Source organism: Pseudochaenichthys georgianus, chromosome 13 (assembly GCF_902827115.2).
Source record: "Pseudochaenichthys georgianus chromosome 13, fPseGeo1.2, whole genome shotgun sequence".
Lineage (NCBI taxonomy): Eukaryota > Metazoa > Chordata > Actinopteri > Perciformes > Channichthyidae > Pseudochaenichthys > Pseudochaenichthys georgianus.
This window is the reverse complement of record NC_047515.1, coordinates 11,950,914-11,972,778: the sequence shown is the minus strand read 5'-3', so window position 1 is coordinate 11,972,778 and position 21,865 is coordinate 11,950,914. Positions and strand designations below refer to the sequence as shown.

The 21,865-nt window shown below is 40.5% G+C and overlaps 1 protein-coding gene across 2 annotated transcripts in view; it reads right to left on the bottom strand.

The window, feature by feature from the left end:
• The window catches only part of smtnl (smoothelin, like), a 28,583-nt gene extending 10,421 nt beyond the window's left edge, over positions 1 to 18,162 (bottom strand). The window contains exons 1-2 of one of the 2 annotated variants that reach the window (XM_034096713.1): positions 18,062 to 18,162; positions 16,412 to 17,214 (exon numbers count right to left, since the gene is read on the bottom strand). In XM_034096713.1, the coding sequence (XP_033952604.1) occupies positions 16,412 to 17,056 (645 nt within the window). In that variant the 5' untranslated portion in view covers positions 17,057 to 17,214; positions 18,062 to 18,162. The remainder of the gene's footprint in view (positions 1 to 16,411; positions 17,215 to 18,061) is intronic. The other variant, XM_034096714.1, reaches the window with a different exon arrangement.
• Between the last annotated feature and the right edge of the window lie 3,703 nt (positions 18,163 to 21,865).

The window sequence follows — 21,865 nt, the reverse complement described above, 5'->3', positions numbered from 1 at the left end:
GGGCGACATGAGTGAAAGTATGAGAGCAGAGAAGGAAGAAGAGGATAAGGATGAAATGTTAAGAAAGGAAAACGAAATTGATCATGCCACCTCCAGAAGCTTTTCCGTTATCCTGAACCAAACCAAACTGAAAACTTAAGGAATACCGAACCAAAAATAAGTAAGAGGTAACTAAAGACAATTCCCATTCATCTTCCAATGTCAACTCAGTGGAAGTTAGGACATGTAATGTGAACAAAAAACAAATGTAGGACTATAACAGAATATATGCTACAATATCGGCTGTTTGCTTTGAGACAAAGTGCCCTGGGAAACCCGTCTATTCAAACAAGAGGAGGTATGTGCTGGGCGTTCAGTCAGAGGACAATGTTTAGCTGTCAGAGGCACCTTCATCACTGACACTTTCATAAAGACCCTGTCGGGGTGGGGGTGAGGTGTGGACGGGACGACTCGGCCGCTGGAGGGTGACAGTTTGACAAAGATACACTGTAAGCTGCTGGGAAACGCAGTGCACTCAGAAAGTGGTGTTGGGTTTGTAGAGCAGTAACATCAGCAGTATAAGGGCAGATGCATTTTCTGGTATACGCAATGCTTCTTTAAAGAAATCCGCTGGGTTGTCCTCAGCTACCAGAGGAAACAGCTAGTGACAGAGGTTACTGCTCTGTAATTTCCTTTTGGGAGTCTACAGAGGAATCCTCTCGGAGGAAGAAAGACACAGTCAAACCACCTGTTCTTCAAATACATCCACGCAGCCTGCAATTTATTTTGCTTGAAAAATCGCAGGGAATACCACTTTGAGTTTAGTGTGGAAATATGCGTAGTCTTTGAACTGAGAGGATATAAAAACATAATTGCAGGTGAGAGCTACTGTACAGAGAAAAGTTCTCTTCATAAACACAGTACTGCTAAATGCAGGATACAGTCTCAGGTGGAGACAAGACACCATTTTAAGTGCATTTTAAAACCAAGAATGTATTTATGATTTGAAGGTATGTAACAATCTGTTGCATTCTCTTTTAATGTAAGAGATAGAGACAGTTCTTACTTTACTGGTGGCAAAGACAATGGATGGGAAGTGCATTTGTCTCTTTTGATCAAGAACAACAGCAACTGCTTCTAGTATCTCTATGGCCACAATGGCATCGTTGCAAAATGAAACCATAATGTTGTCCTGGATACACCAGGACTTTTTTAGCAGCTTAAATAAACACTTATGATTAATAATGAATTACAAATAATTGAACATTGACTTAAGGTTTCACCTGTTACAGCAAACTCCTGTGCTACGGCAAAGTCCTGTGTTTGTATATCCAACCCAACCTCCTTCCTCATTGGACTTTCCTTGACTATGATTACAAACGTGGTTGTGATCCTGGACAAAATACCTTTCACAAGAAACCTGATTGGCTATGCAGTTTCTTTGTAGGAAACATAAATGTTTAGGATACATTTCAACCCAGTCTCACGTCATTTCGTGTTCACCAACACGATTTTTAATCTATTGATTCGTGTTCACCAACACGATTTGCCCCTTTTTTTCGTGTTGCACAGCACGATTTTAAAAGCAATGTATTTCTACTGCCTGCAGCACGTCTTTTTCTCCGGTCGGGTCGTGGGAGACCGGAAGCTGTGTGGTTCATAAAAACATGTTCTTACTCAATATCAAGCCACAATTATTGCTTTTATTTTAAATCGTATAATTTCGGACTTTTGTTGCCGTCTGTGAGGAAAATAAATGGGGCTCAGAGCCTCAGGATACTGAAATCTGTATTTTTAAATATTTTTTCCTTCTAATTTGTTATTCTTTTCAAAATAACACACTGTTATTTACTCACCAATAACACACAATTATCCTTGCTTTTATTTATTGGTTTAATTCCATAATCTCGGGCTTTTTTGGTGTTCGTCAGGAACTGCATTTCAAAATAAAAATAACCGGAAACAGACGTAGGCCTATAAGGGACATTTCGAGCATCATTGCGATTGTCAACATTTCTGAGTTTAGGATGGCCGAAGACACTACACTACCCATAATCCCCAGCTATCGTTTAGGACTACAGTCCCCGTACGGTTACGCAGAGCGTCAAACAGCTGTGTGAAATGGAACGAAACCACGCCAGACTATCCAAAACGGGAATCGAACGCCCCCCCAGAACTACACATGCTGGCTATTGTGTTTCGCAAAATGTTCTATGGGACGTCTCTACTGAACGTTTTTGTTTTTCCCACAATTAGAAGTTGCCAGTATTAAACACATTGGTGTTATCAAATGTAAAACATATAATTAATAAATGGGTGAAAATCGCTTGTGTCCATAATGCGCAGCATTAATATATACCCACATGACAGCTCATTGCTACTTTGTAATTCTACTCCACGACAATTCAGAGGTTAACCTGGTATTTTTACTCCTCTGCATTTATTTGAGTTACTTTGCAGATTCTGATTAATTATGTGAAATATAAACAACCCTTAAATCAGACTTTAGTTACACCTGAGTAAAATTCAGGTAAGGTGATTGTCAAGTGCCAACAATCAGGAGAGATATTTGATAGTTGGTGCTTGAGAAGACTAAACATGTATCTGCAATTGACATGAATGGAAACAAGTAATAAAGTATATTCATTATTTGTTATTCTCTACTAATAGTTAATTAAAGACTGTATATTATGGCTATTTTGCACATCCCTTTCAAGATTTTCAAAGGTTTATTGACATATCATACACAACTACGGTGTAGTTATGCAATGCATGAAAAACTTGGGTCACAGGTTCCTCAACAGTGCATTACAAGACATCTATCAATATGTGTGTACCTCCACCATTAAACTGTCATATTCTGCACATTTCTTATTCTATCTACATACATAAGATTATAATTAATGTGTATAATATCAGTTAAAATAAGTGCTTCAACATAGTTAACATTGCAGGAAAGCAATATATTAGACGTTAAGTACTTTGTCAGGCTTAATATTTATCTGTAGATAGATACCCCAAAGACCTTAATATTTAATGTTTAAATAAAGGTTAATCCGTTGTTCTGTTTTGCACCTCCTCCTATTAATATCTTTGTACATCCTGCACTAAACTGTTTTATTGTAGAGATCACTTATAGTATCTTCTTGATTTTTATATTCTATATGTCTATATTTATACTTTCCCCCTATGAAAGTATGTACTCTTAATGTTTTTTTAATCAAATATAACACATAAAAACGGAGGAGGAGGAGACGTATTGTGTGAAGAGAAATTGAAGATGTTGTTTAATTGTTGATATATTTATGATCCACGTCAAGTATTCAGTTTCGGCGGCATTTCTTCCAGTTTTTCCAAAGGTCTTCTCATCAGGGCTCTCTAAATAAATAACTACGGCAGATCTGTAATATGTAATGCAGCCGAACCGTGTATTACAATGCCGTTATGTGATGACTTTCAAAGAGAAAAGCAAGAGCACTCGGAATTAAATATTATTTTATTCTTTTAAAATGTTTTCCGGATTTCATATAATATAAACACCAAATCCCAGCATGCATTGCGGCTAACACATCCAATCAGCGAGCTTAAAACCATAGCTGAGGATCTTGGGTAATCGCTTGAAATGCCTACGTCTGTTTCCGGTTATATTTATTTTGAAATTCAGTTCCTGACGGACGCCAAAAAAGCCCGAGATTATGGAATTAAACCAATAAATAAAAGCAAGGATAATTGTGTGTTATTGGTGAGTAAATTACAGTGTGTTATTTTGAAAAGAATAACAAATTAGAAGGAAAAAAAGATTTAAAAAAATACAGATTTCAGTATCCTGAGGCTCTGAGCCCCATTTATTTTCCTCACAGACGGCAACAAAAGTCCGAAATTATACGATTTCAAATAAAAGCAATAACTGTGGCTTGATATTGAGCAAGAACATGTTTTTATGAACCACACAGCTTCCGGTCTTCCTCGTGCTGCAGCCTGCAGGCACGAAACACATTACCAGTAGAAATACATTGCTTTTAAAATCGTGCTGTGCAACACGAAAAAAAGGGACAAATCGTGTTGGTGAACACGAATCAATAGATTAAAAATCGTGTTGGTGAACACGAAATGCTGTGAGACTGGGTTGTACATTTGTATCGTTTTTTCGAGACAGGTGAATAGGGTAATTTTTTTAACTTAAAGGTATCAGCTAGAAATTTCTCCAGTTAATTACATACAATAAGGCAATTGTCTTTTGTATTACAAGTTTTCTGAAATAGCATGTTTAAATATGCAAATTATTCATTATCTCATTAAATATGCACATATTTTAACACGTGCTACTGAAGTTGAAATTTCGAACTCAGAGTAGGAGAAAAAACTCATTTTGAGAAAAACGACCTTTAAAGATTGCAGTGAGGCGCTAGCTAAACCCTCCTGTTCTTTGGATGATAGCTTACGCCTCGACGCACTCCGTGAAGGTATTTCATCTTTGGGGTCATTTATTTTTTGTATAACCTTGCTTCGTGCAAGTGACAATTGTTGTCGTCTTCTCTGTAAACGTTTTTTTCGCCGTTCTTTTGCCATTTTGAGATTTCAATTTCTAGCGGAAAGCTAACCAGGAAGTGTTTTAGCACAACACGTGACGCATCTGAATGAATCACATTGTCAGAAATTGACACCAGCCAATGAGATTTCGTTTCTTGGTTTAAGACCCCTTTGTGCTTTCACGATTGGTTGCTGATACAAAGGAAATTACCATATTTGGATCCGATGGGATTGTGCAGGAGAGACACAGGCCCTTTCTCATTTCATCAAATCCCCCTCCTCGACTCCTCGACTCCTCGGTCCTCCGGTAGTGACCCGGAAATGAATTTCAGTGCGCCATGTTGAAGGACATCTCATTTCTCTCAATGCACTTCGAGGACCGAGCATCGAGCGTCGAGGAGGCTCTCTGGAGGACCTATAACCGAGGATACACTGATGGGTCCTCCACAGTCCTCCACGGCTCCTTCGTGGATTCATTTCCGGCAACAGAGATGTTTCAAAGAGTCGTGACGCTCGGCCGGACTTATCTCAGCCAATGACAGCTCTACATGCATCCCGTGGATATTATGTTATGAACTGCTTTCATCGTGACGTGATGTTTACATTGAGAACAGCTGTGAGGTCCATGCAGAAAGCAGAGCAGTGTGTATAATATATATCACTCGTATAACAGGCCTACTCTCTTTATTTGCTTTAGTTTAGTAGATATCTACAAACAAAGAGTCGATATTTTTCTAAAACCATTTAGTTTTTCACAATAAAATACACAACGGCTGTAGCCTGTTTTAGGAACTGTATGTGCGTGTGTGTGTGGTGTAGGTGTGTATGGTACAGTGTGTGCGTATGCAGTGGACAGACAGGTCCCAGTTGGTTTGGTGTCCTCTGCTTACTTTTAAATAAAACTTTTGGCCCATAATTTATTTTTCCTCAATGTAGCGACCAGAGGGGAAAGGGGGGGGGATATATCCAGTCTCTGATAGTGTTATGTTACTATGAGAGTGCTCTGTTTGATTCTGAAATTGTTTATATTTATATAAATATACATATATATACATATATATATATATATGTGTGTGTGTGTGTGTGTGTGTGTGTGTGTGTGTGTGTGTGTGTGTGTGTGTGTGTGTGTGTGTGTGTGTGTGTGTGTGTGTGTGTCCGCATCTGTAGCCTGTTATTGTCTCATGACACCGCACTGTGAATGAATCAAAGTAAATATATAAGTGGTCATGAACACATCTGTCCATCAGACAGAGGGCTGCTGTGCCTCCTGTCATCATTAATGGAGGTCTCTTTAAAATGACCGCTCAGAGGAGACAAGTTCTCATTTCTCTAACCACCTGCTGCTTCTCCTCCTCTCTCCTCGGTTCCCCTCCTCGGCTCCTCCGCTCGCATCTCCTGTGGGCGGGACTAAGTATCGAGGATAGGAGTCGAGGAGGGGAGTCGAGGAGTGGAGTTAGAGAAATGAGAAAGGGCCACAGATTTCCAGCGATACCTCTGTTGACATGGTGCACACAGCGGTCGCGGTACTTTATGTTACGTTAGAATGCTAACTTTTGGTGAATTTAGGATAAATCTACAGACGCAAATAGACAAACTATAGTAAAATAAACACTTAAATGTGTATTTTGTACGTTTTCCTTACAAAAGCCTGAAAGAAAACATGTTATAGAATCAAAATAGCACAAAATCTTAAAATTTACCAGTACTTGAAAAACTATGTTTTTGCCTGCCGTGTCTCGCCTTAAAGAAAGAAAGAAAGAACGACAGACTTTTATTTATCCCAGAGGGGAAATTCAGGGTTTCACTCTGGTTTTATTGACTTTAAACTAGCTGATATGCACATGAACTCAGCCTTGCCTAAGGGTACCTCGGCAGTGCCTAGGAGGTGAACTGGTACCTCTCTAGCTACAAGTCCACATTACGTATTTTGGTCCTTACGGGCCAAGTCTCTACAGACTGAACGACTGGCATCATAAATTAAATAATAATGAATATTTCATCCATATTCTTTATTTTATGAGACTCGCTGATAAACCTCACAAACATTACTTAAATGCCTTAAGCACGTGATGTATGTTAAGTATTCTACGTTATGTACATAAGTTTAAAAATTCAGTTTCACAACCAATTAGTTGGTTTTACATGAGACATGCAATCTCCTAGGGGAAAGTCCTATGTTTGTTTCTGTCCAACACAACCTCCTAGATGAGTCGCTTTGGTCTACCTTTGGTCACCAGACCTCCTCCATTACAATGGCCCTGCATGTCCAAAACTGACACTTAAGGGGCAAAGGGCTGTAATATTTGACGAGTTTGGATTCAGAATACTCCACAAATAACACTATGAACTGTATATAGATACAGTATACTGTAAAACTTGCTCAACTGGCCCATTGTCCAATCAGTCTGTTGACTGTTTAAAGATGTGTAAGAACCATGGAAAATAACAGTATGGTTTCAGTCTCTTTCAGGCCAAGTATCTGCAAGAGAAAGGTCCTGCTAGCTGTAGGGGAACATATCATTTTTCATTATATTACTCCCTCGTTGCTCCAAAATATGTTAACAATAGAGAGTGACTCTCCTTGTCTTCCACAGTCCTCCTCTCCTACTGTTCCTGGCAGTGAGGCAGAAAGAGGGGGAGGCAGAGGAGGGGGTGTCTGACACTCTGACCTCTGGTGGGGGAGTGGTCCGGGAACACAGACAGTCTGTATCACCTCTTCCCTCACATCTATTTGGGGTACTTCCAATCTGGTTCCAGACTTATCCAGCTCAAATACAATGGATATGATGCGATTGATTGATTTTCTTTTTCAGCAATCAATGCCAATGGCTGCCGGTGGACCACTAGGGTCCAGAACGACTGTATGCAAGAAGTTTACGAAATCACTGATTTTCAATGTTTTTTGCAACCAGGAGTCATGAAGTTAAAACACACTATGAAAGGGTTAAGGTTCTTAGACAGAAACACGGACAAGACCTAATTCAGAAAGTTACCGCCCTGTCAATCACAAGGTAGCTTTGCTTTGAGCATAACATCATTCTGTATTGAAAAAGACTTCAATACCTAGAATTGATCTATAAACTCATTAAGAATATGTTCACTAAGGTAATAAATCAAGTCAGAAGTAGGGTAACTTTCTCATAGACCTTTTTTATAATCATAGTTTTTCCTTTGTAAACAATGGAGTTGCCCCTTGCTGGCTATAAGAAAGAATGCAGGTTTAAGGCACATAAGCCATAGGCCATGAAATGTGGTTTGCACATTCATGAACCACTGAAGATGAATGCATCTTCTGCAAGTACAGGACTTTGGTTGATGACCATTTACCTGCATAACTAATGACATTCTCATCCACCTCAGCTGTACAGTATTGTGTGTTTAAAGTGTCAGCGAACTAAGATTGTGAGTGACACAAACATTATGAACTGATGATTCATGACTGATAAGCACTTCAAAGTTATTAGACACCAGACAGCAGACGTCCCATAACGTCATTCATCATATAAACTACTCAGTCTGCAGACATCATGGCCTGAATCGTGTTTATACTCAGTACCACCCTGAGAATTTAGATTCACAGTTCCTCAGAGAAAAAGAAGAGGAAGCGACCTGGAAACTTTACACTTTGAATTTCGTCTTTGGAGGTTTGACAGACAGATAGCTCATATTCTTACTCCTCCTGACCCCAGAAATGCCCAAAGTAGCAGTTTTATCTGGGTCACCTTCCTGTGTTGGTTATGATTATGTCTGACAAAAGCAGAAACCCATGCTCTCCCATATTATCCCGCGCTGGTGTCACCCAACCTCTAAAACCAATTCTCCTCAAAGTGCCTTCTGGGCATTAATCCAAAACACTGGATTTGCAGTTTAATGACTTTGTGAAGTATTCACATAGTGGATTGAGCCAGAGGTAACCTTAAAATCCCCCTCCTCAAGTTGACTTCCAGTAAGGCTTACTGGTTCCAGAGGGCAGCAGGGGCCAACTGTCCCACAGGCCAGTCAGTTATTAACCTGTTTCCACAGAGATGATGACGGGAACACGGCCTATTGTCTGGAAGTCATTAAGAGAGCCAGGGGGAGTGGCTGCATACCTCTGTTAAACCCCCAGCATGTGCACACACACACACACACACACACACACACACACACACACACACACACACACACACACACACACACACACACACACACACACACACACACACACACACACACACACACACACACACACACACACACACACACACACACACACACACACACACACACTTCACTGCATTTGTACCATGTTTTCAATTTCTTTCTACATCATTCTAAATCTATTTAAACTTCTAACTTAAAATATGTCTTTCTCAGAATAAGTATTGCCAAACCAGAATTCAAAATGGTTTTAGTAATTTGTAGTTGCATTGTCAAATAATTCATCCAAATTAATAACAGGCTGTCAGATGGAAAGTGTAGAGCTGGTTTTGAAATACTATGGGTTTTAAATTAAAGTTATGATTCTTAAGTCAGCCTGTGTTTTAGTAAACAATATACATGTTTATGAGTGCTTGACGCTCTGTTTTCTGTGTTGCTGTATTAATAGCCACATAGTTGGTGCCAGGAATCCAGCCTTAAAATGCAGCTGAGGTCTGTGAGGGAGATTGGGGGAGGGGTAAAAGGGTGAGGAAGGGGCCACAGAGCCAGGGAGGAGTTCTTGGATGGACGGATAGATGGATAAGTACTTCCAGTATCTGTGTACACAGATTTTAGCAGCTGTACGTCACCGTGCCTGATACAGTTAGCTGGCTAAGCCGGGGGAGTCTCCAGACAGTGTGTACATGTCAAATGTCTTCGTCATGGGGATAAACTAAACTAAACCACGCCCTCTACAAACCTTCGTACTTCTGAGCTTACACACAGAATCAAACACACTTTCACTTATTTAATTATCAGTAAAAGTGTCTTGCTGGATCTAGACCAGGCCAACCCTGGGTCTCAAAAGTGAAAGTAATGCAGAAGTGTCTCAAATGTAAATGATTGTTAATGGCCAACAGTAGGAAACTCCACTGGATGCAAAAGAAGTGTGATTATATTGACTGATTATGTCGATAACCATTTTCAAGCTAGAGCACTCGATCCAATCTCAACCTTGCAGTAATGTTGTGGATCTCAACCACAATATCTCTGTTTAGATATAGAGCACTTATCGGCCACACAGTTTATCAATTTCATTAATCTATCATAACAAACCTCTGAAACTAAAGAAATGGTCTAGTTCTAGGATAGATGAAAGCTTCCGACATTTTCCGATTCACCAAACATTGCGTACCGGCGAGGAAAGTGCGTACAGCACTTCCTACGCCGGGCTGCAGTCGAATAGTCCAAAGATCAGCTCCTAAGTTCTAACCCTATCGTCTATTCCTTGACCTCTGAGTGAAACGTCACGGGGTTAAGGGATAGTGGATAGGAGAATTCAAAAGGACTTAGGAGAAGAGACTGCGGTACTTTAGAGAATCCGACTGCACTTTCACTATCCAACGTGTTTATGATGCACCAGCGGACGTCCTGAATGTGCGTCTGCTGCTGTGGGGGAACTATGGAAACCACAGTTTTCTATAGCGGACTACAACATGGATGTTCAATAAGAACGAGGGACTACTGTAAACTCATCTAGAGACTCTGCTCCGTGCTCTGATGCTGCTGCTTTGCTTTATGAACGTGGACAACAGAGAAACATATTCTTCAGGACCAAAGTTGGAATTGAAATAAAAAAGGAAAGTGAAACTTATGCTCGTCACCCTCTCCCTCCGGTCCACATTAATACCAATGATCCCAATACGTATGATTGTATGAACTATGACAAGTTCTTAAAATCAATACAAATGTATTTATTATAGACGTTAGTCCTTAACATCTATCACTGTGTATATCACCATTCAAACATCTTTTAAAAGTTGAACAAACTCCACACAGCTCAGTAAAGACTGTGAAATGTTGACTTTATTTGATCATTTCAGTAAAAACTAACGTTCATATTTCTCTTTTTGATTATAATACTGGTGAACGTTCAAAACAAAGCACTTTGGCAACTTACCACCTATGTTTTAAAATGCTTAATAAGCACCGTAACTTTCATGATATCATTTCTCGGTCATAATCGGTTGTTTCCGTGAACGGCCGACTGTTGAGTGACGGCAAATGCTGCGGCTGCAATGCATTGTGGGGCAGCATTTTCGCTTCTCCTGTCGGTTAGGGAGGTCCAGTGGTTCCTAAGCTAAAGGAGGTTATAAAGGAAGTTTGAAACCTCCTTTCCTATCATTCTCATCATTCTAGAGAATTCGAACGGCACTTATCATGGCTGCCACTGAGGGACTTCCGGGTCATTTCACTCCTTTAGGAAGGTTCCTAAGCTAAATGGACTATTCGACTTCAGCCCCGGTTTCCCTTTATAAATCACAATCGACTCGAAACGCGGTGCAGCTTTTGCGGGCTTCACGTAACGCCCATATTTGCCTATAAATAGTCAAAGAAACGCCCATTCATTCATTCATTTTGACTGACTTTATGAAGAAGATCGCAGGAAATGACGACAGAACAGCTAAAAAACACATCTCACACCGTGCAAGATTTTGGTTATTTTGGGGAGGTCGGGATAAATCATATTGTTTGGTGGATGCAGTTTGAACCAGAGTAGCAGCATGGAGGTCGGATCGTCACCAAAATAAATAAATAAGTGGTCCGAAAAAGGTTGATGACAAAAAGAATACACATAGCCTTCCTCAGGCAGTGTGTTTGTACCGGGGACAGGAGACCCCCCCCTTAATGAGAAACTGTAAGAAATGATCGGGGAATCCCTCCGGAGTGGAGTCAAGACGACTGGATCTGAATTATGTTTTTGTATTTGGTGGTTTGTGTCCCAGCTGTCGATCAGCTGTGTGCAGCGTCTCCACTGCAGCCTGTGCATCTCAACCCCCCCCCCCCCCCGCAGCAACTCTATATCCACCAGTTAAAGGAAATACAACTAATATGTTGTGTTATATTAGCTGTACAATTGACCACATGGTGTTCTTAGTCTCCATACCTCCTGTGTTTTACGAGCGACTTATCAAGTCTTGGCAAACGGCATAAAACACGATTAAACATGATAATATATAAAACCATGCTCGTATCTACAACCTATAGAAATGCAAAACGGCGTCAGTTTAGACGTAATTCTGTCCTCCTGCTTACCACATCATTTATGAGAAAACATTTCATAACATTAACACAACATATTCGAGGTGGTTTTAAATAACATATTTATTTATTTCTCCAAGTTGTGTTTTTGTGTGCACTGAGGAGTCGCAAACAGGCGTTTGTTTAATCATTTTAAGACAATGTTTGAAAATGAATTCTTCCTATATGATAAATGAGAGGTAACATTTTATTTATGGTATTATTTCCACATATTTCTCTCCATTCTTCCTTCTGCCAACGGTGTCGCAGTTTCTCGTCTCTCCCGTTTGTGTGCTTAGTGCGTACGCATGGGTTAGAGTTTGCGTGGAGGACCGCACATTTTCCCGTCAAGTTAGTATTTTATAAATCGCAAACATTGCGTAGAAACTGGCGTACGCCATCTTTTGAGCGTATATCCCTTTATAAATGAGGCCCCTGGTTTCCGTTTGTAGTCAGTTTGTAGTTTGAGTAGTGCTGAGCAATCACGTTGATCTAATAATATCGCTTTGACATCTATCCATTTTCTCAGACATGTAAAATCTGTGCAGTCCCAAATTACCTAAAGATACATTTATTGGGTTAGAGTTTTACTCTCTATACCGGCATATGACCACCTGTTATCACATGACCAAAGTAACCACCTTAGATCATCTGATAACAGCCGAGCCGCTGAACAAGATAGTGTGAGATGATGAACATTTTGAAAGAACCTTTTAAGTGGACATTATATTAAGTTTGTTTTAGGTTTACAGTTTCTACTATAAGAAGTATATAGCTTACTGCCTGAACATTAATTCATCAGAACCGATTGCCAATGCCTCAATCAATCACAAGAATGTGTCATATCTGCACAAACTGTCAGCCCCTAGTTAAACATTTGTGGAGTTGAGTCAAGGGTGCGGGTAGGAGACGTAGAGGAATGAGTCAGAGAGGAGGGTCGATTCTGTAATCCTTCCATACTCAATGTATTCCCAATGAAGCACAAGAAGCCACACAATGGATCATTGAGATGGCTACTTTGCCACTGTAATTGGCAACATTTTGTCTGCAGTCTTCTGTGTGTGTGTGTGTGTGTGTGTGTGTGTGTGTGTGTGTGTGTGTGTGTGTCGGGGGGGGGGGGGGGGGCAGGAGGAAGACAAAACATTGTTGAGGAGGCTTAGCTCTTTCTCCTAAACCTAATCTTGACTAATTCCTGTTGGCCAGAACCATTATAGGACAGAAAAGAGGCACACAGACCTCAAAAACCCTCCAGACCCCCCCCACACACACACACACACACACACACACACACACACACACACACACACACACACACACACACACACACACACACACACACACACACACACACACACACACACACACACACACACACACACACACACACACACACACACACACACACACACACACACACACACACACACACACACACACACACACACACACACACACACAGAGCTGGGTTTCCATTCAAGAATTGATATGCACATTCCAATGTACTGAATCAGAAAAGTGAAACGGAGGCAGCAAATTATGACAACATTGACAACATATTGCTGTTCATCAGGGTTGTTGTCCATAAAAACCGAATGAGCTTGAATAGACCTACACACATACACACAGTATCATATGAGCAGATGTTTGATTTGAGGAGAGAGAAGAACAAAGGGGATTTATTTGTATCATGTTGTACTATCTACAATCATAAGAAATCATAGAAAACTGGCTAGCAGCTAAAGCTAACACAGTTATTGCGTGATCCAATTATTGAACAAATAATATATAGAATGAATATGCAGATGCTCCAGTTCAAAATGAGACCTAACTTTTTATGGATGTAAGTGTTACAAAAATGAAAAAGCTACACATGTAGCTAGAAGGTTTAGCCTAGCCGATTGCCAAATATGCAACACACACACATATATATATATATATATATATATATATATATACATACATACATATTTTCTGTGTTAGAGTTTTACTCGCTACAGGGTGTACTTTGAGGGTTTGTGACTCTGCAGACCGTTTACATGCATATAAACTTTCATAACACACAAGGGGACGGGCAATAACCGGAAAAGCATGACATGGGACCTTTAAGTAGCTGCTGAACACTTACTGTATGATACATGCACAGTAAGATACACATATGAGCACAAGCACATTATCTCTCCAAGCCTGGCAGAGATATAAAGAAATAATAGTAAATATTCATGGTTTACCGATGCTACAGGTGTGATTTCCATATGAACGAGGTCATGCTAATGTGCTGCAGGTGTGTTTTAAGGTTTGTGTGTGTGCAGGTGTGTATGGCAGCTGAGTTGGGTCAGGTGAAGGTGCACTGTAACAGCTGGAGAGCAGGCTGGAACACATCTCTCTGGCTCAGATGGATTTAGCTTGGATTCCAGCCAATACAAATACCTGCAATGTGTCGCTGTGTGTGCGTTAATGTGTGTATCATGTCAATCAGGCCTGTTTGAACAGTCAGCTGAACTTTATGTACTGTCTCCACTTCACAGACGATTGAGGATCATAGCAGGAAGAGTGATCTGCAAGTTTTATGAAGATCTGACTACTGAAAGTGGGTCAATAAAATGAAATTAAGCTCATTTCCATACTGTAGGAGGCAGCATATGCATGTGAACCTTTGTGCACTTGTACATCATTTGACAGTGTATTTTGTCTCAAGTTTGAACTGTGTGTTTCTGCAGCGCTGTGTTTGGCTGACAGTGGGGGATCTCCCACGGCAGACACAGGCAGAAACAAAGGTGCCCTTGTGTTGTTTCGCTCTGACCACATGATTTCACAGAAGATAAAATTCCTCTGTTGTATCCACTGCATAGTTTCGTAATTACAGATACACGACCAACAGATATTTGCATAATGTGTGCATGTGATTCTTATAAAGCTGTGTGGGTCTCAGTTGTATCTGTGTGGATCTTTGTCGGCAAAATGTTTGGTCTTGAAGAAATGTTGCTACATAACAGGAGTTCCGGAACACAATGCGAAGAAAAACGATGAGCGATCTTGTTGACGTTTGCGACATTAGCGGCGGCGACAAACCAACTGGAAACAATGACGTTGAAAAGTTATCAATAGTTCCTGTGTCTGAAAAAATATGCAAGATCTTGTCTAGATGCTGCTGTGAACAAAATAATTTCCCAAACTGGGTTCAATAAAAGTATATTTGATCTTATCTTATCTTAAAATTGCTTCAACGTTCTTGCAATTAATGCAGAGATTGGTTACATTTTATATATATATAAACATTTAGGTACTTTGGACAAAATGTCCTTTCTGTTCTGAAAACCCTATAAACAGGATCAGGAATGAATGAGTGATGCAGAAACCAAAGGATGGATGGAAGCCAAGAGATTTTCTTTTTGGTTTCATCAGAAGCAAGGCAAGCCAAGGGCAGAAACAAATTCAACTATGCAACTATTACAGCTCAGGAATCCTAAAAGAGTTACAAGTCCAACTCCACAGGACACACTTCCATGAACATGCATCCCAAGGTGACAGTGAAATTTGAACCCTGATAGTAACTTAGAAACCATTGAGCCATACAACGGTGACACAGGCCATCAGTGCTGTCATTGAGTATGATCTTACTTAGGACATGAACAACGTGAAAACAATTTTGATACAAACACGCTTTGTATCAGCTTTCCAAGAAATTTCAAATCTGGCTTTTTTTCAACTCAAACCCTCAGTTTTTGAATTTATTCAGACACGTTTAGGAACCAAACAATTGGTTGGATTCTCTTCAAACCAGAATCTTGTAATTGTTCAGGTTAGGCTAAAACATAAAATATTCCAAACCTGGACCCACATGATTTGCACAGGACGACAGCAATAATGACTAACCAGACCCTACATTTCACGGTGCTTATTTCACATAATTGACTCAGGTCTGAAAACCACAAGACCACACTAACCTCACCTCCCAGGAGCCTAGTCGACTCATGTTACTGCTCTTCATAAATCCTTAAGCATCCCGGTGGAGGGCCTTTGTGCAACCGCAATGACACAGCCAGTGCCTCGTATGACAGATCCACACAGCCAACGCAACACTGCTCCAGTCCAACTCACATTCTGCCTATTTGACCACATTGGCCCTTTCCCAACCAAGAAAAATGACATCATAATTACTGGATTACCTCCTTTGCTGGTATATATTATATTTCCATCCATGTAAAAAATGTATCTGGCACTGGATTGTGAAGTGGTGGGTCAAATATGTCAAAACAATGGAGAAATATTTGGAATAGAAAGCAAGAGGTAATAAATAAACAGTTAACTTGGCTAAGAGTCATAGATTAATATTTGAAATACATTTAATGAATAAATGGTTTAAAAGGTTAGCTAAAAGACATCCGTAAATGTTCGTAATAGGTAAACAAAAAAATTTGTAGTGTATCAATTTTGAAGTGAATAGCTGTAACTAGGCCCTAATGGATAAAGAGGTAGAGTTACAATTGTAAAAAAAGGAATACAAATTTGAAAGAAGTAATGTAACCAAACATAACAACAATTTCTCGAAGATTTATATAACTTTATATAATCAGTAGTGTTAAATACCATTAAATCTAAAATCAATGCAGACACATGTCAAACTCTGACGGGTGAAATTATTAATTGTGGCAACGAAAAATAATAAAATGATGTGCCATCTCTTCAAACCTACAGTACTCACATTAGTCTTGCTTGAAACTGCAAATGTGGCTCGGCTGGAGAAGCGGGCAGTGGAGGGGCTGCTGCTTGACACCGGGCCCGTCACCATGGAGGAAACCCTGGAGCCCACAGGAGGGCTGCTGGAGATGGGCGAGGATAAGAAGGTAGAAGGTGTGGACGCCTGGCTGCTGAGGCCACTGTGGGTCTGGGCTTGGCCCCCCAGAACACAGGGCTGGACGTGGAGGAGAGCCTCACCCTTCCCATAGATCACCTCTTTTACCTCCTGATGGTTCTCCTGAATGTCACTGAGGAGGTTCTTGTGATTCGAACTGTGATTGTGGCCGTTGAGCGCGGTGCTCCTGTCACATGTCATCCCACTAAGGAGCTCCACCTGTAGAGTAAGGGCCTCCAGCTGACTCCTGAGCTGCCGGTTCTCCTGCTGGAGCTGAGCCACCGCTCGCCCAAGAGGCCCGCTCAGGTTGGCTGTCTCCTCCAGGCGACACTCCATGCCCAGTTTAAATGCGCTGACATCCACGTGGATCTCCCTGATAGCGTCCCGGAGAGTATTCTCATAACGGGCTAAAGCTGCACATACTGTCTCCCCCTCTGGAGAAGAAGACCGGGGGCAACACAAGTCTCCCTTCCCAGCCAGGGTAGGGGCTTCCATCGGTGCAGATGTAGCCAGACAGCCTCTCAGTCTGAGATCTCACGCCTGACAGTCAGATCGTCTGGAGAATGCGATGCTTCAGTCAGGGTTTGGCTGCAGGGGGGATTGATGGATAGGGGTTAGGAGGTGAAAGTTTGCCGGTACAGATGTCTCACTGTCTGAAAGCACAAAAGGGAAAAGACTTGACCTTTAGCTTGTGGACAGCTGTCGAACTCTTCGAAGTTCCCACCAGCCAACGAGACAATGCAGTGGTGTAAAGTAACTACATCAAGTACAGTACTTAAGTACAAGACTTTGAGAGACTTGTACTTTACTTGAGTATTTCAATGTCTTGCTACTTTGTTCTTCGTGTACTTTTACTCTACTACATTAATTAAATAGCCTACCTTTAGTTACTTCACAGATGTGGATGAATGATGTGAAATATAATCAAGTGTTAAATCAGACTTTAGTTCCACCTGGAGTAAATTCACAAGCTACCCTGCAGTATACAAAGTCATTCAAACTAGCTGCACCTTCACCAGCTTTGAGAACACTTTAATGCATCAATAATTATAATCAAAACTTATCATATATATTATTCTGAAATGGGCCAATGAGTACTTTTTCTTTTGGTACTTTAAGTGTATTTTGATGTAAATACTTTTGTACTTTTACTTGAGTAACATTTGGATAGCACTTTTACTTGTAACATAGTATTCTTACACTCTAGTACTTCTACTTGTACTATGAGGTCTTAGTACTTCCCCCACCACTGGACAAATGTGATGTCCTGTGCAAAAACGCAGCTATAAACAAGATAGTAACAATGAAATCAAGGCTTGTAATGATGGAACTCAACAAAACATCACAAACTCAAGTCAAACACTGAACTGAACAAGATAATCTAATAATAATAATCTTTGACAGAATGACAGAGAGTAAGCATACATCTTTTAAGCCATCTAACTTTTTTTTATAACTGCTGTGTTGTATAATCTCTACTCAAAGCTGCATCAAATTTACCTCAGCTGTACTCTCCGGTGAGTTCCCTCAGCGCTGAACAGCTGTATGAGTGTGTGTGTGTGTGTGAGAGAGAGATAGTGTGTGTGAGCTCTGCTCTGCGCTGCCGGCTCTCTGGTTTGTTTAAACTCTCAGGTTGATCACCCCTCTATCTGGCTCGGAGGAGGGAGGAGAAAGGGAGGGATAAAGGAGGAGGGCAGTGGTGGTGGTGGAGTGAAGAAACAACATGGTAGGAGTAGTAAATCTGAGGGGAGGGGAAGGAGGCGGGCCTGGGGAGCTTTAATACCCTTGCACTGTGTAAACTTTAGAGAGGGAGACTCCTCCTTCTCTCCTTTCTAACATAGGTATGTCTTTTCCTCAGTGCCATCTTTTTCTTTTTCTCTCATCCACTCCTTTCCATACTTTTGTTAGCCTTGCCAGGCGTAATGTATCTATATATATATATCTTCCATGCTAACCTAACCTGAATTTCCCCTGTATGATAAAATAATAATCTGCCTAATATTTGTGGTGTTCAGAGGAACTAAGGCCCCTAAAAGTTGAGGTACACCCGAGGTAGAACAAAGCACAACCATGTTTTTTCATTACTTTAATATGGTTACCGTCCTTGCTAGCTTGCGGTGCTACATACAACTCTACTCTGATTGGTTGCATGTTAAAAGGTCAGCGCTAAAAGTGAACTTTGAACTCAGCGCTTGGCGGTCATTTTGAGTGGTGCGCAGTTGAGGTTAGCGCTTCTGCCTAGTTGGGTGGCACCACTCTCTGGTCTCTACATAAAAACGCAACGTCAGCGCAGAGCCGTTTTACCACATAGCCTATCATGCAAATACAGTTTTACCCGGTCTTCTAGCGACACATTTGGCCAAAAATGAGCTAAGAAAACAATGTCCATAGAAAAGTTTGATCTTATTGTGAACCGGAGCATCTGCAGACTGATTCTATACCCGGTATGTTATGCGATACGATACGAGGTGAATAAGCTCTGCTCCACTGAACACACTTTTTTCGTTAAATAAATAGATAAACAAACCCTCTTAATAATGGACACAACACTTTATAATATTCTGATTCACATAGTAGTGTGATATCTCAATCCCTATATCAGCTTGTTTCACAGAGCCAATCCAAACACACTTCCACCCAAAGCCTGTGTCTCCCTCTGGTCTCTATCTGTAGTTCTACATCATTATCTTCCCATTACGCTCTAATGGTATTTTGTTAAGATAAGGACTCCAATTGTCCAAGAGAGAACATCTGACAGTAGGTTTGACACAATAATGCATTGCTGAATAAAAAAACAAGCTCCTGTCAGTTATCACACATATTTATGTATAAAAGACAAAAAAGTGCATTTTACATGATAGGAGACCTTTAAATCATGTGAAAATATTATGCCAAGAAACCTGTTAGCTCATGGGATCAAAGTATCGTCTGTGTTATTCAAAGATTATGTAAAATACAAAGAAAAACTGTGTTTGGAATGGAAAAGTTTTGAGATAAAGCATATATATAATATTGATTATAATAAAAAAATGATTATATATAATATGTCGGCATATAATATGTTTTGATCTCTTAATCTATGCTTTGTGTCCTTCCCTTCACACAGGTACACCCACAGGGCCCCATTTTGACGGCCATTTTGGCTGCACTGGTTAGCTGTTAGAGGCTGGTGACAGCAGAGGGTGAAGTGAATAGTAACAAAAAAAATGTTATGAAAAGATAAGAGTCTCTGGTACATATAAATAACATGTTTGGGTGATTGGACTCTTTAGTTTAAAAATAACAGAAAAGCATCAACATACATTTAGTATCTTTTATTTTCTATTCCATTTCCGCCTATGATTTATGTGTGTTTAAGCGTTAATATTACAAAGATGGTAAAAGGTATTGATATGATCTTTGCTTTATTGTATGCCTTACCTCTCTGTGAACATTTAGGCCAAATATTGTGACATCCTGATAATTATATCCAGAGATACATGGGATAAGGCCAACAAGTCCCCCTTCAGAGGAGCCCACATTTTCACTATTTTCGGTTATGGGAAAGTTCCAAACATTAACCAAAACAAATAATTTTGCAGTAAAATATTTGTATACAACCATCCGTTTCATAAACTACACATATTAAAGTAATGAAAAAAGATGGTTGTGCTTTGTTCTACCTCGGGTAGGGGTATCTCGATAACTAAAGCCTTTTTTGGGAGTTTGTTCCTCTACTAGTATATGCTCTTTTGCAGTCGCAGTGGTTCACAATTTTTGAAAAATTATAAAATGTTCATTCTCATTGACTTCACATTCCTCACTCCTTATAACCAGCAAGTAGGGGCCCTAATGATCAGTAACTGGTAGCAAAAGGCATTTCCTGCCAACTGATACTCACAAGCCTAAGATGCCTTTCTCATGTTATGTGATTTGGTTGGATTCAGAGTCTTCGGTGAAAACATCTAGTCAAGTTTTGTTTCTATGGTTACCGTCCTTGCTAGCTTGCGGCGCTACATACAACTCTACTCTGATTGGTTGCATGTTAAAAAGTCAGCGCTAAAAGTGAACTTTGAACTCAGCGCTTGGCGATCATTTTGAGTGGTGCGCAGTTGAGGTTAGCGCTTCTGCCTAGTTGGGTGGCACCACTCTCTGGTCTCTACATAAAAACGCAACGTCAGCGCAGAGCCGTTTTACCGCATAGCCTATCATGCAAATACAGTTTTACCCGGTCTTCTAGCGACACATTTGGCCAAAAATGAGCTAAGAAAACAATGTCCATAGAAAAGTTTGATCTTATTGTGAACCGGAGCATCTGCAGACTGATTCTATACCCGGTATGTTATGCGATACGATACGAGGTGAATAAGCTCTGCTCCACTGAACACACTTTTTTCGTTAAATAAATAGATAAACAAACCCTCTTAATAATGGACACAACACTTTATAATATTCTGATTCACATAGTAGTGTGATATCTCAATCCCTATATCAGCTTGTTTCACAGAGCCAATCCAAACACACTTCCACCCAAAGCCTGTGTCTCCCTCTGGTCTCTATCTGTAGTTCTACATCATTATCTTCCCATTACGCTCTAATGGTATTTTGTTAAGATAAGGACTCCAATTGTCCAAGAGAGAACATCTGACAGTAGGTTTGACACAATAATGCATTGCTGAATAAAAAAAACAAGCTCCTATCAGTTATCATATTGAGGCAATCAGCCACAGGGACACATTTTATTACAGAAAAGCAGTATAATGCAACTTCAACATATAGGGTATATGTGCATACTGTGTATACATATTCATTGGATACCACTTGTTGTACAAATGTTGTACAGGCTTCAACTTACACGTTTCTATTATCCTATACTCTATTGTAGCTGTGTGCTTTATGTAAGGATGAGACGGACACGCTTGCTGCAGAAACCCCCCCCCCCCGTAACTGGACCCCAACAGAGCAAACATTAGACACCAGATAGCAAATGTGTGTGTGTGTGTGTGTGTGTGTGTGTGTGTGTGTGTGTGTGTGTGTGTGTGTGTGTGTGTGTGTGTGTGTGTGTGTGTGTGTGTGTGTGTGTGTGTGTGTGCCTGTGCAACAGACACTCATGCAAATACTTCGACATACCACCCTCCTCTTGCTATCAACAGTGTGTGTGTGTGTGTGTGTGTGTGTGTGTGTGTGTGTGTGTGTGTGTGTGTGTGTGTGTGTGTGTGTGTGTGTGTGTGTGTGTGTGAGAGAGAGAGATAGAGAGAGAGAGAGAGAGAGAGAGAGAGGGGGCTTGGTGAGGTGATTTACCGGAAGATTGTACCCCCTCCTTTC